The sequence below is a fragment of the Globicephala melas genome, chromosome 8 (assembly GCF_963455315.2).
Source record: "Globicephala melas chromosome 8, mGloMel1.2, whole genome shotgun sequence".
NCBI classification, from domain to species: Eukaryota; Metazoa; Chordata; class Mammalia; order Artiodactyla; family Delphinidae; genus Globicephala; species Globicephala melas.
In genome coordinates, this window is record NC_083321.1 from 60,358,276 (window position 1) to 60,371,452 (window position 13,177).

Genomic DNA, 13,177 nt, shown 5'->3' on the forward strand with positions numbered 1-13,177 from the left:
CTGAACTGAATTTCAGACTTTTGAAGGCTGCTTAAAGCTGAGTCCTTGAGTAGTTGTCCTGTGGGTTATCTATTAGAGGTCTGACTTTACGTTTCCCGATGTACTATTTTTGCAGCATGTCTACAAGTTGTGAAATAAATAAATAAATAAATAAATAAATAAATAAATAAATAAATAAATAAATATATATATATATAGTGCTAATGACATTGAATAAGCAGTACTTAAGGAATGTACCAGAAAATAGCATGTTACATTTGCTTCCCTTCTATTTCCATAAAGTTTATTGAATTTATTCATTTGACAGGTATTACCAGCCAGATTCTATGTCAGAAAATAGGGATGCTTCTTAAGTGTAGCCTGGGGCACTCCATGAGTTCTCTGGTCCCTTTTAGGTACTAGAAGGCCTTGGGTTCCCTCTAAGTTCCTCTGCAGAGAAAATTCAGTACATGCACAGGCCCGTGGAAGAAGTCCCACATGTATCAACCTGTCCATTCCTTTTGTTAAAACAAGGAAACACTTCTGTGTGGATTGTCTGTAGAGAAGTGCTATCCTGAGTCCTCTTGAGTGACCCACAACTGTGATGCCTAGAGGACCCCATCTCCCCACAATCCGGCAGCTGGGCCACTGTGGTCCTTCATCGTATGGGCTGCTGTGAAGTTGTATGTGCCAAGTAGCTAAATATTTTGAACGTGACGGGAGGGAAAGAAAAAGCCAGGGTGGTCGGGGTGGAAGTGAGAGTAGGGAAGAGGCCAGCGAGGTAAGCAAGGGCCAGACCCTGTGAAATTTTGTAGGCCATATCAAGAATTTTGGATTTTATCTTCAAACAACAGAAAGCCACTGAAAGTTTAAGGAGAGAAACAACATGATCACATATGCTTTCTGAAAGGCTCACTCTTCCCAAAGTCTGGAAGTTTGTATGTGATGGGGGATGTGTGTGTGTATCCTGGACAGTCTATATGAAAAAAGGATTTATAGGGCTGCAGTTGGCCCTGCTGAATCCCTGCCCTCTGGTGAGCGGGCCAGGGGTCAGCCTCGATGGTGGGGCTCTGAAGCTGAGGCTGAGGAAAAGTCTCTTCACTGGCCGTACTTCACTGGGTTTATTTGAAGTGTGGGCTCTGAGTTGGGCGGGAAGACAAATCCAGTAAGGTGGGGAGATGTCTGAGTGGGCTTCAAAATTGAGAGGCGAGTGCCAGAGTCAGAGAGTCAGCGAATCTAGACAGAATGGGGGTCAGCGGAGAGAGCAATGCCTGGACCAGGCACAGAGGTTTGGGGAGGCAGCCTCCGCGTGGTTTCTGGGCCAGCAACCTGAATTTAACTGGTCAGGGTTAAGGCAAGAAGTCTTCATCTTTTCAAAAACATCATCAATTCCACTTGGTTAGATTTCACTTACAAGTTGTTTAATAGGGTGCCCTGGCTGATACAGGGCTCTGAATTTTCCGAAACCTTGATGAGAAGCAGGGGGCAATGTGGGGACACACAAAAATTGTATATTGTCTAATGTTCTTTTTTTTTAATTGAACTATAGTTGTTTACAATGTTTCAAGTGTACAGCAGTGATTCAATTTTATGTATACATATATATATTTTTCAGATTCTTTTCTGTTATAGGTTATTACAAGATATTGAATATAGTTCCCTGTGCTCTACAATAGGTCTTTGTTTATCTATTTTATATTTAGTAGTGTGTATCTGTTAATTCCAAATTCCCAATTTATTACCCCCCCCAACCCCTGACCTGTCTAATGTCTTTTAAGCGAAAGGTGTTCAGTATTCCCTTCAGCAAATACTGTTTCTTTGAGCAAAATTATAAGACAGGCCCTTGGTTACAAAGGACAGGTCTACCCATTTTCTTGGGGGAAGCTGCAGAATACCCGTTAACCCACATGCAGATGTTAAATCATCTCAGTTTGGAAATATATACTGTTGTGTTTAAACTTGTGTTGGTCTGTGAGTCTTGTTGCCCTTCTTTTGTTGGGAGAGGTGGAGTAGGTGGAGCTCAACCAGAAAAACAACAACAACAAAAGAACAAAAAACCACTCTCCGGCCAGGATAACCAGAGCTGGGACTGACGCTTGTCCCTGGGGGAAGGGTGGAGGTTTTGCTGGGGTTTGAGTGACTCCAAGTGTTGAGGCTGAGAGGAGAGAAACTAAATGTGCTGATTAGGTAAGAGACTTTGTAAAATTTCTAGTTTAAGCTGTTGTGCTTTTGGAAACAAGGTGACAAAGCAACACAGAGTGGGGAGACGGCTCTTGTCCTCACCTCTGCACAGTCCTCAGAGCCTCTCTGGAAGGCAGGTTTCAGGAACACTGAGAAACAATCCCTTAAACAGAAACCCTTGAGCACTGAAAACAATGAAAACAAGAATCTTCCGTGGGGCTGGGGACAGAGCTGGAGAGGGAGGACATGGCTCATATGGCATGGTCACTGGAAGGGATGGGGTTGGTAAGCTTTTAAGAGGACCACTTCAGGGAATTAAATAATTCTGGGGGCTTCCCCGGTGGCTCAGTGGTTGAGAATCTGCCTGCTAATGCAGGGGACACGGGTTCGAGCCCTGGTCTGGGAGGATCCCACATGCCGCGGAGCAACTTGGCCCGTGAGCCACAACTACTGAGCCTGCACGTCTGGAGCCTGTGCTCTGCAACAAGAGAGGCCGCGACAGTGGCCCGCACACCGCAATGAAGAGTGGCCCCCTCTCGCCGCAACTAGAGAAAGCCCTCGCACAGAAACAAAGACCTAACACAGCCAAAAATAAAAATAAATAAATAAATTAAAAGAAAAAAGAAATAATTTGGGACTTTGTTTGTGGGGCGGGGTGGGCAGGAGGAGGGCTGGATTTCACTGGAAGGGATTAAGAGTTGTCATTTGAGGTAACAATATAAGGGTGACTTTACCAGTACCCCAGGATGGTGAAGAGTGTATATAATGCTCGAATTCCAGTTGAGTAACTTGACAGTAAGGATCTAACAAAGAAAGCCCGTCCCTTCTGCATGGCTCTAAACACGAAGATAGGAAGGAAACCTGCGAATTAGTGAAACACCCAGATGAACTGTGACTCATTTTCACTCCTTCAAAATCACAATGCAATTTCAATTTCAGTTTGAAAATTCCCAGTTACCTATTCTACCTTCACTGCAACAGCTGCAACATTTCACTTCTGGCCACACATATTCCCAACTATGTATCTTGGAACAGAGTGAGTTAAATACTTAAAGTCCATCAAGAGTGAGTTTTGGAGTTTGCAGGGTCAGCTAGGGTGATCTTTTTTAGACTCCTGAGGATTGAACAGACTAAAATTGCTTGGTGAGACAGAAAAGGATCTCTTTATAGTGGTATTGCTTCTGCATGTCTGCTCCATATATATACATTTTTTCAGAACAAAGCACTGAAATAATAACAGAAGCATTTCTATCTTTCCCTCTGCAGAAAGAATGCCTGAGGAGGCTACTGTACTAGTTAACGTGATTGCATGCTGAATGCCCTAAATTCTTCTCCACAAATACCTCAAGGAGATGGTTCAATTATTGGATAAGACTTTCTATAATAAATCCCTGAGAGATAGAATACATAAAGGAGAAACTGGAGAGAAAAGATCACTCACAATACGTGTATGGAATGTGGCCTCAGGTGACGATGTTTTTCAGCATCTTAACTACTTTAGTTCTGTAGCTCTGGTGGGGAGGGGGAAGTGCAGGATAAATCCTTGCAATGGCGCCTGGGAATCCTCCATCTTCAGGTTGCCATGCAAAGTGTTTAGACAATATATGAACACTAGATGGCGCCCATAATCTTAAAACATAGTAAAAGGCTAGTTGCCTTTTCTGTATAGGCGAGTGTGACTATCTAGTCGGAAAACAGTCAATTATGGGAACTATAAACATATCTACTCAAGCATTTCCCACTACTGGGGTCCTATGAGGTGCTCCTTATGTAATGGTTTCGTGGTCAAATACGTTTGGGAAAAACCATATACTTTATCTGCCTCTAAGGAGATTCCCAGTGTACACTGGTAAACAGATGTTTTTGAAAAGCTCTTCAGTGAAGAAACCTGCTCACTAGGGAACCCTTTCTCTCAGTAGCAACCTAATGCAATCCTGCTGTTCCAATATCCTGTGAACTCTGGGAAATGCTCATCTAGTCCAAGCCCTGCCCCAAAGAAGGAATGGCTCAAACTATCTACAAGAGGCTTTCCTTAGACATGGTTATCTGACACACTTTAAAAAACATCACACACATTCCTAAGGCAGAGTAGTTAGTAGTAATAGTATTGATTGAGCACTTAGAGTGTGACATGCTCTGTTCTAAGTGCTTTCTTCTCTTTCCTCAGTTTGCCATCTCTATCTCTACCTATGTTAGATGCATTGATATACAGTTGGCGTGGATTTGCGGTTGGTTGAATGCACGGATGCAAAGCCTGTTGATACGGAGGGCCGACTGTATACATTGTGCTATGCCATTTTATATAAGGGACTTGAGCAGAGTGGATTTTGTTCTCAGTGGGGTATCCTGGAACCAATCCCTCGTGGATACCGAAGGACAAGTGGATCTGCTTTTAGGCAGTAAGCATTTTGAGATTAGTCTATTTATCTCCTTCATCTTTGAGATTTCAATTCCTAGTACAGAACCTGGCACATAGTAAGCCATTAATAAAATATCTAAAAAGGTTCTATAATCTATATGGGAGAAAAATTCTGGGAAATAGGGATGAACATTATATCCCTAATTAGAAAGGTAACTGTCTATTATACAATTTCCTTCTTTATGGAGACCAATTGAGAGCAGCGATCTACCCTCCAGCTCTCTTTCCTGGGGATTCTATTTCTCTTCTCTAAACTTACTATGTTATTGTTAGCATAGCATAACTTATTTGCAAATTAATCTTACATGACTTAGAAATCTATGTATTGAACTTATTTATTTAAATTAATTTACTTATTTATGGTTATGTTGGGTCTTCGTTGCTGTGCACGGGCTTTCGTTTTTTTTTTTAGTTGCTGCGAGAGGGGGCTTCTCTGCATTGTGGTGCATGGGCTTCTCATTGTGGTGGCTTCTCTTGTTGCGGAGCACGGGCTCTAGGTGCATGGGCTTCAGTAGTTGCAGCACGTGGGCTCAGCAGTTGCGGCGTGCGGCCCCTACAGTGTATGGGCATCAGTAGTTGTGGCGCACGGGCTTAGTTGCTCTGTGGCATGTGGGATCTTCCTGGACCAGGGCTCGAACCCGTGTCCCTTGCATTGGCAGGCAGAGTCTTAACCACTGTGCCACCAGGGAAGCCCTATGTATTGAATTTTTTTTTAAAGGTATTTTAAAATTTATTTTGTTTGCATTGGGTCTTCGTTGCTGCACGCGGGCGTTCTCTAGTTGTGGCGAGTGAGGGCTACACTTTGTTGCGGTGTACGGGCTTCTTATTGTGGTGGCTTCTCTTGTTGTGGAGCATGGGCTCTAGGCATGTGGGCTTCAGTAGTTATGGCACGTGGGCTCAGTAGTTGTGGCTTGCGAGCTCTAAAGCGCAGGCTCAGTAGTTGTGGTGCACGGGCTTAGTTGCTCCGCGGCATGTGGGATCTTCCCAGACCAGGACTTGAACCCGTGTCCCCTGCATTGGCAGGCAGATTCTTAACCACTGTGCTGCCAGGGAAGTCCCTGTATTCAATTTTTGTTTAGAGTTTTTGTTCTTGTGTTTTCCAGGAAGTTATAACTTGTCCTTACATGTCCAGTGCAGGCTGTAGGTGCAAAATATTATCCTCCATATTCCATTGTTAATAATTCTATTCTGTCATTTTTCTTTCCATACTGTAATAATGTTTGAGCTTCTCAAGCCTGTTTATTATTTCCCTGCAGTGTTAAACCAATGAAATTCCAATACTGAGCCTTTAAACTAGACACTTTCTAGCCACAGTTTTTATAAATTTTTACAAGCTAAAGAGGAGAAATGTTCCCTTTTTCTTTTCAGTTGCAAAAAGCAGATGATATTTTCATTGTTGAACAATTTTTGCAAATGTTTTACATAAAAGACGGATATGATATTTGAACTTCAGAGATTTTTATGTTCTATGAATTGTAATCTCTAAGAAGACTGTAGTTCTGATTGTTTGCCTTGCTTACTCTGTGGTCCTGGCAATAATATTTAAATGGATACATCTACTTCTAAAAGCAGAAATACTTGGGAGTTTTCTTTGTTGAGCCATAAGAAGGTTATTGGCTCATCTCTTTTTCTACCACACACAGAGAGGTTAAAACAAATAAAACCCATGACTTAGTGGATTTCTCATTTAAACAGAGTTAAAAAGTCTAATATCCTCTCTGTGCCTCAGTTTATGCATCCTTCAAATGAGCATAATAAGGCACAGGGTTGTTATAAGATTAAATTAGCTATAACTGTGTCTGACTCAAAGCACCATGTAAATATTAGGTTATTACAGTTCTGTGTGTTCCAGAGTGTGGTGTGCACACACAGTAATGTGTACAAAGACGGTGCTGAATGAGACCGTTGTCAAGGTTTGGAAGAGAGATTGTGCTGTGAGGAGAAAGAACACTTATTTTGGGTCAAGAGAGCTGCTTTTTTTTTTTTTTTTTTTTTTTGTGGTACGCGGGCCTCTCACTGTTGTGACCTCTCCCGTTGTGGAGCACAGGCTCCGAACGCGCAGGCTCAGGGGCCATGGCTCACGGGCCCAGCCGCTCCGCGGCATGTGGGATCTTCCCGGACCGGGGCACGAACCAGTGTCCCCTGCATCGGCAGGCGGACTCTCAACCACTGCGCCACCAGGGAAGCCCCAAGAGACCTGCTTTTGAGCCCAAAGTCATAGTCGGTAGATGTGGAGCTTTGGACAAATCATTTAGCCATTCTGAATCCCCTTCCACTGATAGGAAAAGTGGGAGTAATAATAACATATCCTGACACTTAAGATTTCTTTGAAGATTCCCAGAATCAATGCATGTGAAAGTGCTTTGTGTCTGGGAAAGTGCTATGACAATGTGAATGCTGATTGTGATGAAATGACAGAGTGGTCCCCCAGTCTACATTTTTTTTTTTTGGCTGCATGGTGCGGTGTGCGGGATCTTAGTTCCTGGACCGGGTATCGAATCTGCACCCCCTGCTGTGGAAGTGTGGAGTCTTAACTGCTGGAAGGCCAGGGATGTCCCCAGTCTACAGATTTTGAGCCCTGCAGGAGGAGGAAGTATGTTCTAGAAAGTATTTTAGAGTCAGTCTCCCAGGTTATAGTGACTTTCTTTTTTTTTTAAAGTTATTTTTTTCTTTTGATGTGGACCATTTTTAAAGTCTTTTATTGAATTTGTTACAATATTGCTTCTGCTTTATGTTTTGGTTTTTGGCCTCGAGGCATGTGGGATCTTAGCTTCCTGACCAGGGATTGAACCTGCACCCCCTGCGTTGGAAGCCGAAGTCTTAACCACTGGACCGCCAGGAAGTCCCTATAGTGACTTTTTAAGGCATCACTATTTTTAATTCAATACTTTTTCATCAATAAACATTTTTGAGAGACTGCTGTGTGTCAGGCACTGTGCTAAATGTTGAGGATACAAAATCATTAAAACGATACAGAATTTGCTTTCAGGGAGCAACTTTGTAGGGAAACACAGGTGTGTAAATAAATATGGGTGATGAGGTTTAATAGCTTATTAAACCTTTTAAGTTATATCTTTTTTTTTTTTTGCGGTACGCGGGCCTCTCACTGTTGTGGCCTCTCCCGTTGTGGAGCACAGGCTCCGGACGCGCAGGCTCAGCGGCCATGGCTCATGGGCCCAGCCGCTCCGCAGCATGTGGGATCTTCCCGGACCGGGGCACAAACCCGTGTCCCCTGCATCGGCAGGTGGACTCTCAACCACTGCGCCACGAGGGAAGCCCTAAAGTTATATCTTATATATATGATTTAAGTATAGAAGAAGTAGGTGGGGCGAAGTAGTTGAAGACATGACATTGGGTGACAGAACAAAGGCCTGGCATGGGACCTTACCCTATTTATCCTATACTCAGTCTTTCCAGACATCTGCTAGTTGATGAGTGAGAAGGAACCTGCATGTGTGGGAGAACCACAGAAACACATAAGGCGGGGACATGCATGCAGACCACTGGACACTTTGCTTAGGTCCACTGACTACATTATACAGGTAAATCACGTGTGCATGGGCAGGAGTTGGAGTGATGGTTAACAAACATAAGGTCACTTGGAAAATTCTAGCTACAAACCATAGCTATAAAGCAAAAGCAAATTTTTCTAAGTATACAATGAAAACCACAAACTAAATGCTTCATTGAGTTGTGAACGATAACCTCAGCCATAGAACTGGGCTCCTTATGTAATTCTCTATTATTATTTGCATGATTGCCAAAATTGCAGTATGGGCATGAACACTCACAATGGATTTAACTACTTATCATAGAGTTTATCCCAGGGAGGTAGCTTGATGTAGTAGAAAGAAGCACTCAGTAGATATTCAAATAGAAGAAAGGACTTGGAGAAGAAAGGAGGAGGGAAAGCAAGATGGAAGGAAGGATGGATGGCAGGAAGGAAGGAGGGAGGGATGAGGGGAGGTAGGTGGTGGGCATTAAAACTGAATATTTAAATCCCAGCTCTGACTCTTTAGTTAGGTTAACTCTGACAAGTTATTTAACCTCTCTGAACCTTATTCTTTTCATCTGGACATGGGGCAGTACCTTTCAGGGTGATTGTGGGAATTAAAAATTACTTTTATAAAATGCCTGGTAAATAAGTGCTTATTAACTCATTTCTAGTAATTTTTGTATTTAGGTAAATGGTCATGCTGCTACCACTTATCAGTGTCACCAAATTGTATATAGCACTATTTTATACATTATTCTTACATAGTTATATGCAACAAACTATATACATCATAAAGATACGGTTTTTAGAGTATAGTGATGGATTTTGAAAGAAATTTGGCATTTTGAAAAATAAGTAATATACCTAAAGAATGCATGCTTCTCAGTGTTCTATTGGATGCAAATATGTCTCAGAAAATCTAAATGAAAACACTAACACCTTTACCTGTATCTGAGGGAAGTAACACGCTTCAAACACCTGAACACCATTTAAATTACAACATGCACCTGAAGACATAATGCTCTCCTCCACTTTTCCTTTGTAATTAAGGTGCTTTTGGAGTTATAACTGGGAGTGACTTTCTCTCAAATGGTGTCAGACATGGAGGGAATAAAGATTAAGAAGAAATACTCACAGATAGGATCTGGTCTCCTCTCTGGAGCTCCCCACTCAGGTCTGCTGGTCCACCAGCCAGAATGAAGGATACAAAAATACCTTCTCCATCTTCCCCGCCCACGATGTTGAAGCCCAGGCCAGTGGAGCCTTTGTGCAGGACCACCTTGCGCGGCTCCCTGTAGAAACAAGTGGAGAGCACAGTTCATAGGGTGGCCCACTCAAGATTTACATTGCTTTTACTTTCGCCAGGATATATGACACCAGCAATTCATTACCTGTGAAAATGGCTTCCCCAATTATGATAAATTTGCATATCAAAAAGATGCTAATATCAGGGCAGATGTCTGAACTCCTCACTGTAACAAATGCCAAAATACCATGCAAATTTATTCCTTAATTCCAAAACATTTACTTAAACTAGACTTACAAGTTTCCTTTGTTTAAAACATCTGTTCTTGTAATGAGCACTAGAGTAGTATTCAGTAGGATGGATGTATCCAAAAAGAGGGAGAGAATTTGGGGGACAAGAGACTAGACTGAATAGGTCAGACCATGAAAGGTCTTACATGCCAGCCTGTGGGTTTGTTGTCTGTTTGTTTGTTAATTAAAATTTACTCTGTAGGCAGTGGGGACTCACTGGAAGATTCTGAGGCACGAAGAATATTTAAATCCATTTTAGGAAGATTAACAAATGACCATAATAGGACTGATGGAGTTGGAAGCGCAGATATGACGTGAGACAGGAAAACCAGTGAGGATGTTGTCCAAGTAATCCACGTTTGAGGAAGTGACAGCCTGCCCAAAAGTGATGGCAGTGATAATGAAAAGAAAGGGTAACATGAGAGAGCTAATTTGAAGGGAGGAACAGAGGGTCCAGAGATTGATTCAGGTATTGGAGGAGGAAGGAAGAACATCTAAGTAATTGGCAAAAGAGGGGTAGGTGGGTCATGAGGATGAGTATGATTTTGAAATGCTCAGTTCCAGGTACTAGTGGGACATCTTTGTGGAGATGTGCAGAAGCAGTTAGAGACAAAGGATAGGAATTTAGGTTCTCAGAGGGGACTGCAAATTCAGATTTGACGGTCATCAATAAAAGGATGAGAGATGAAATCTTAAGGCAACAGTTCATTGAGTTTGTGTAGAAGCTGGAGAAATATGGAATGTAGCATTGCAAAGGATCTTAGAAGTCATCTAGTTGAATTTTCTCTATCAGTAGTTTCAAAAAATGTATTCTGCAAGCCTTAGGTTTGACCGAGGTGCTTTTTGTATCACCCACCCTCCTCTCCCAGATATCTCAGTTCCAATCATTAAAGGTTCCTCTTCTGTTTTCCTGCTCTTAATGATGTAAGAATGGCAAAGAGCCATCCAATATATTTTTATACTAATGATTACACAGATTTTGTTATTTGCTATCACATTTCCTTGCACAAAGAGATGCATTATATCTATATTTAACCTTATTATGAGGAAGGATTTACAATGCACATCAGAGCTTGGACTATAAGTAATATGTAATAATGCTATGTATTAAGACTTAATTCATTTTCTTCTGCAAATACTTTGTAAGCACCTACTATGTCAGGAACTGTTCCAGCTACTCGGAAAGTTTGTAAGCAAAACAAAAATCCCTACTATTATAAGCATACATTCTGATGGGGGTAGACCACTAAAAAGAAATAGATGCAATAAATAAGTTTGTTATATAGCGTGTTAGAAAGCAATAAATATTTTAAGAAAAAGAAAAAGCAGAGCAGTGTAAAAAGGATCGGTGCTTTCAGGGATGGGCCTGGGCAGGATTTATTGAGAAGGTGACAGTTGAGGAAAGACTGAAGGGGTGAGAAAACTAGTCATATGATATCTGAAGGAAACATTCCAGCCAGAAAGAATAGAGGCCCTAAGGTGGGAGGGTGCCTGGTGTCGTCAAGGAAGAGCTAGGAGGCCAGTGTGGCTGAATGAGTGAACAAGGGAATGAGAATGGTAAAAGATGAACTCAGTGTACTCGTTTTCTATTAATGAGTAGCAAATTGCCACAAACTTAGTAGTTTAAACTACAACACCCACTATTATCTCACAGTTCTGTAGGTCAGAAGTCTGGGTGGGCTTGTCTAGGTTGTCTGCCTAGGATTTCTTAAGGTTGGTATCAAGGTGTCAGCCAGGCCAAACTTTATTGGGAAGCTCTGGGGAAAAATCCAGGTCCATATTTAGTTAGGTTGTTGGCAGAATTCTTGTGGTTGTAGGACTGTATTACATATATTTTATCATAAGGAATTGGCTCATGCAGTCATGAATGCTGAGAAGTTCCAGGATCTATAGTTGGCAAACTGGAGACCCAGGAGGGCCAATGGTATAACTTCTAGCTAAAGTTTGAGTCCAAAGTTAGCAGAAGACCCATGACCCAGCTCAAAGAAAGAAAGAAAGAGCAGATTCTCTCTTACCCAACCTTTGGTTTTATTCAGGCCTTGGATGGGTTGGATGGGGCTACCCATACGAGAGAGGACAATCAGCTTTACTCAGTACACTAATTCAAATGTTAGTCTCATCCAGAAAGTTCCTCACAGACATACCTAGAATAATGTTTAACTAACTATCTGGGCACCCTGTGGCCCAGTCAAGTTGACATACAAAATTAACCATTAGTCTTAACAAAGACTGAGGTCCCTGTTTTCTTGCTGGCTGCCAGTTGGAGGTCTCTCTCATCTTCTAGAGGCCACGCATTTTCCTTCCCATGTGGCCCTCTCTATCTTCAAGCCAGAAATGGTACATTTAATCCTTTTCATATCTGGAATCTTTCTGTCTTGTTCTTCTGCAATTAGCTGGATTTAACTCTCTGCTTTTCAAAGGGTCATGTGATTAGGTTAGGCCCACCCAGATAATTCTTCACCTTAAGATCAACTGATTAGTAATATTAATTACATTTGCAAAATCCCTTTTCCATGTACGGTAACTTAACTGTAGGAGTAACACCAGGAGGTGGAGATCATGGGGCCATTTCATAATTTTGCCTACAACAGGCAGAGAGGCAACAGGGGATAAATCCTGAAGGGCCTTGTAGACCATTTTAAAACTTTAACTTTTACTCTGAGAGAAATCGGGATCCACTGAGAAGAAGAATTACTTGATCTGATTTACTTTTTTTTTTGATTTACATTTTTAAGTGATTACTTTGGTATAAAATAGATTTGAGGGGCAAAGTTTAAAGAAGTGAGACCAGTTAGGTGGCTATTGCTATATTTAGGCAAAATATAATAGTCCCTTGGACCAGGGTGGTATTAGAGGAAGTGCAGAACAGTGGATACATTTCCATCTATTTTCTTTTTCTGTTCAGACTAATTCCCGTTTTTCTATCTTCAGATTCACTGATTCTTTCTTCTGTCATATTTATTCTGCTATTGAGCCCATTCAGTGAGTTTTAAAATTTTGTTTATTTTATTTTAAAGCTTTAACATTCTATTTGGTTTTTCTTTATATCTTTTATCCCTTTGCTGAGGCTTTCTTTTTAAAAAAAAATTTATTTCAAGTGTGTTTGCAATTGCTCACTGAAGCATGCTGGCTACTTTAAAATCCTTGACAGATAATTCCAACATCTGTGTTATCTCAGTGTTTGTATCTGTTGATTGTTTTTTCTCATCCAAGTTGAGATTTTCCTAGTTTTTTGTATGAGAAGCAATTTTTTTATTGTATACTGGACATTTTGGCTGTTATGTTGTGAGGCACTGGGTCCTATCTAATCTTAGTCTTTTCCGCATAGTGGATTGGTTTAGGTGTAGCATGTAGATCCAAGTGAGATGGATATTCAGCTCCCTATTTGGCCCTGGTGACACCAGGGAGGAGAGAAAGTGGGGTACCAGCTAACATTTGCCTTATTCTACCTGCCTGTCACTTGGTGGGGGTAGAGGCTCAGGTCCCATTGGACCCACTGACACCAGTGGTGGAGAGAAAGTAGCATGTTGACTAGCACCACCTTGAACCACCTTGTTTTGCCTCTT

At 41.6% G+C, this 13,177-nt stretch overlaps 1 protein-coding gene across 26 annotated transcripts in view; it reads right to left on the reverse strand.

Annotated features, from left to right (window-relative positions):
- The window catches only part of DLG2 (discs large MAGUK scaffold protein 2), a 2,016,902-nt gene that overhangs the window by 360,776 nt on the left and 1,642,949 nt on the right, over nucleotides 1–13,177 (reverse strand). For all 26 annotated transcript variants that reach the window (XM_060303825.1, XM_060303817.1, XM_060303816.1 and 23 more), the window contains one exon: nucleotides 9,211–9,367. In XM_060303825.1, the coding sequence (XP_060159808.1) occupies nucleotides 9,211–9,367 (157 nt within the window). The remainder of the gene's footprint in view (nucleotides 1–9,210; nucleotides 9,368–13,177) is intronic.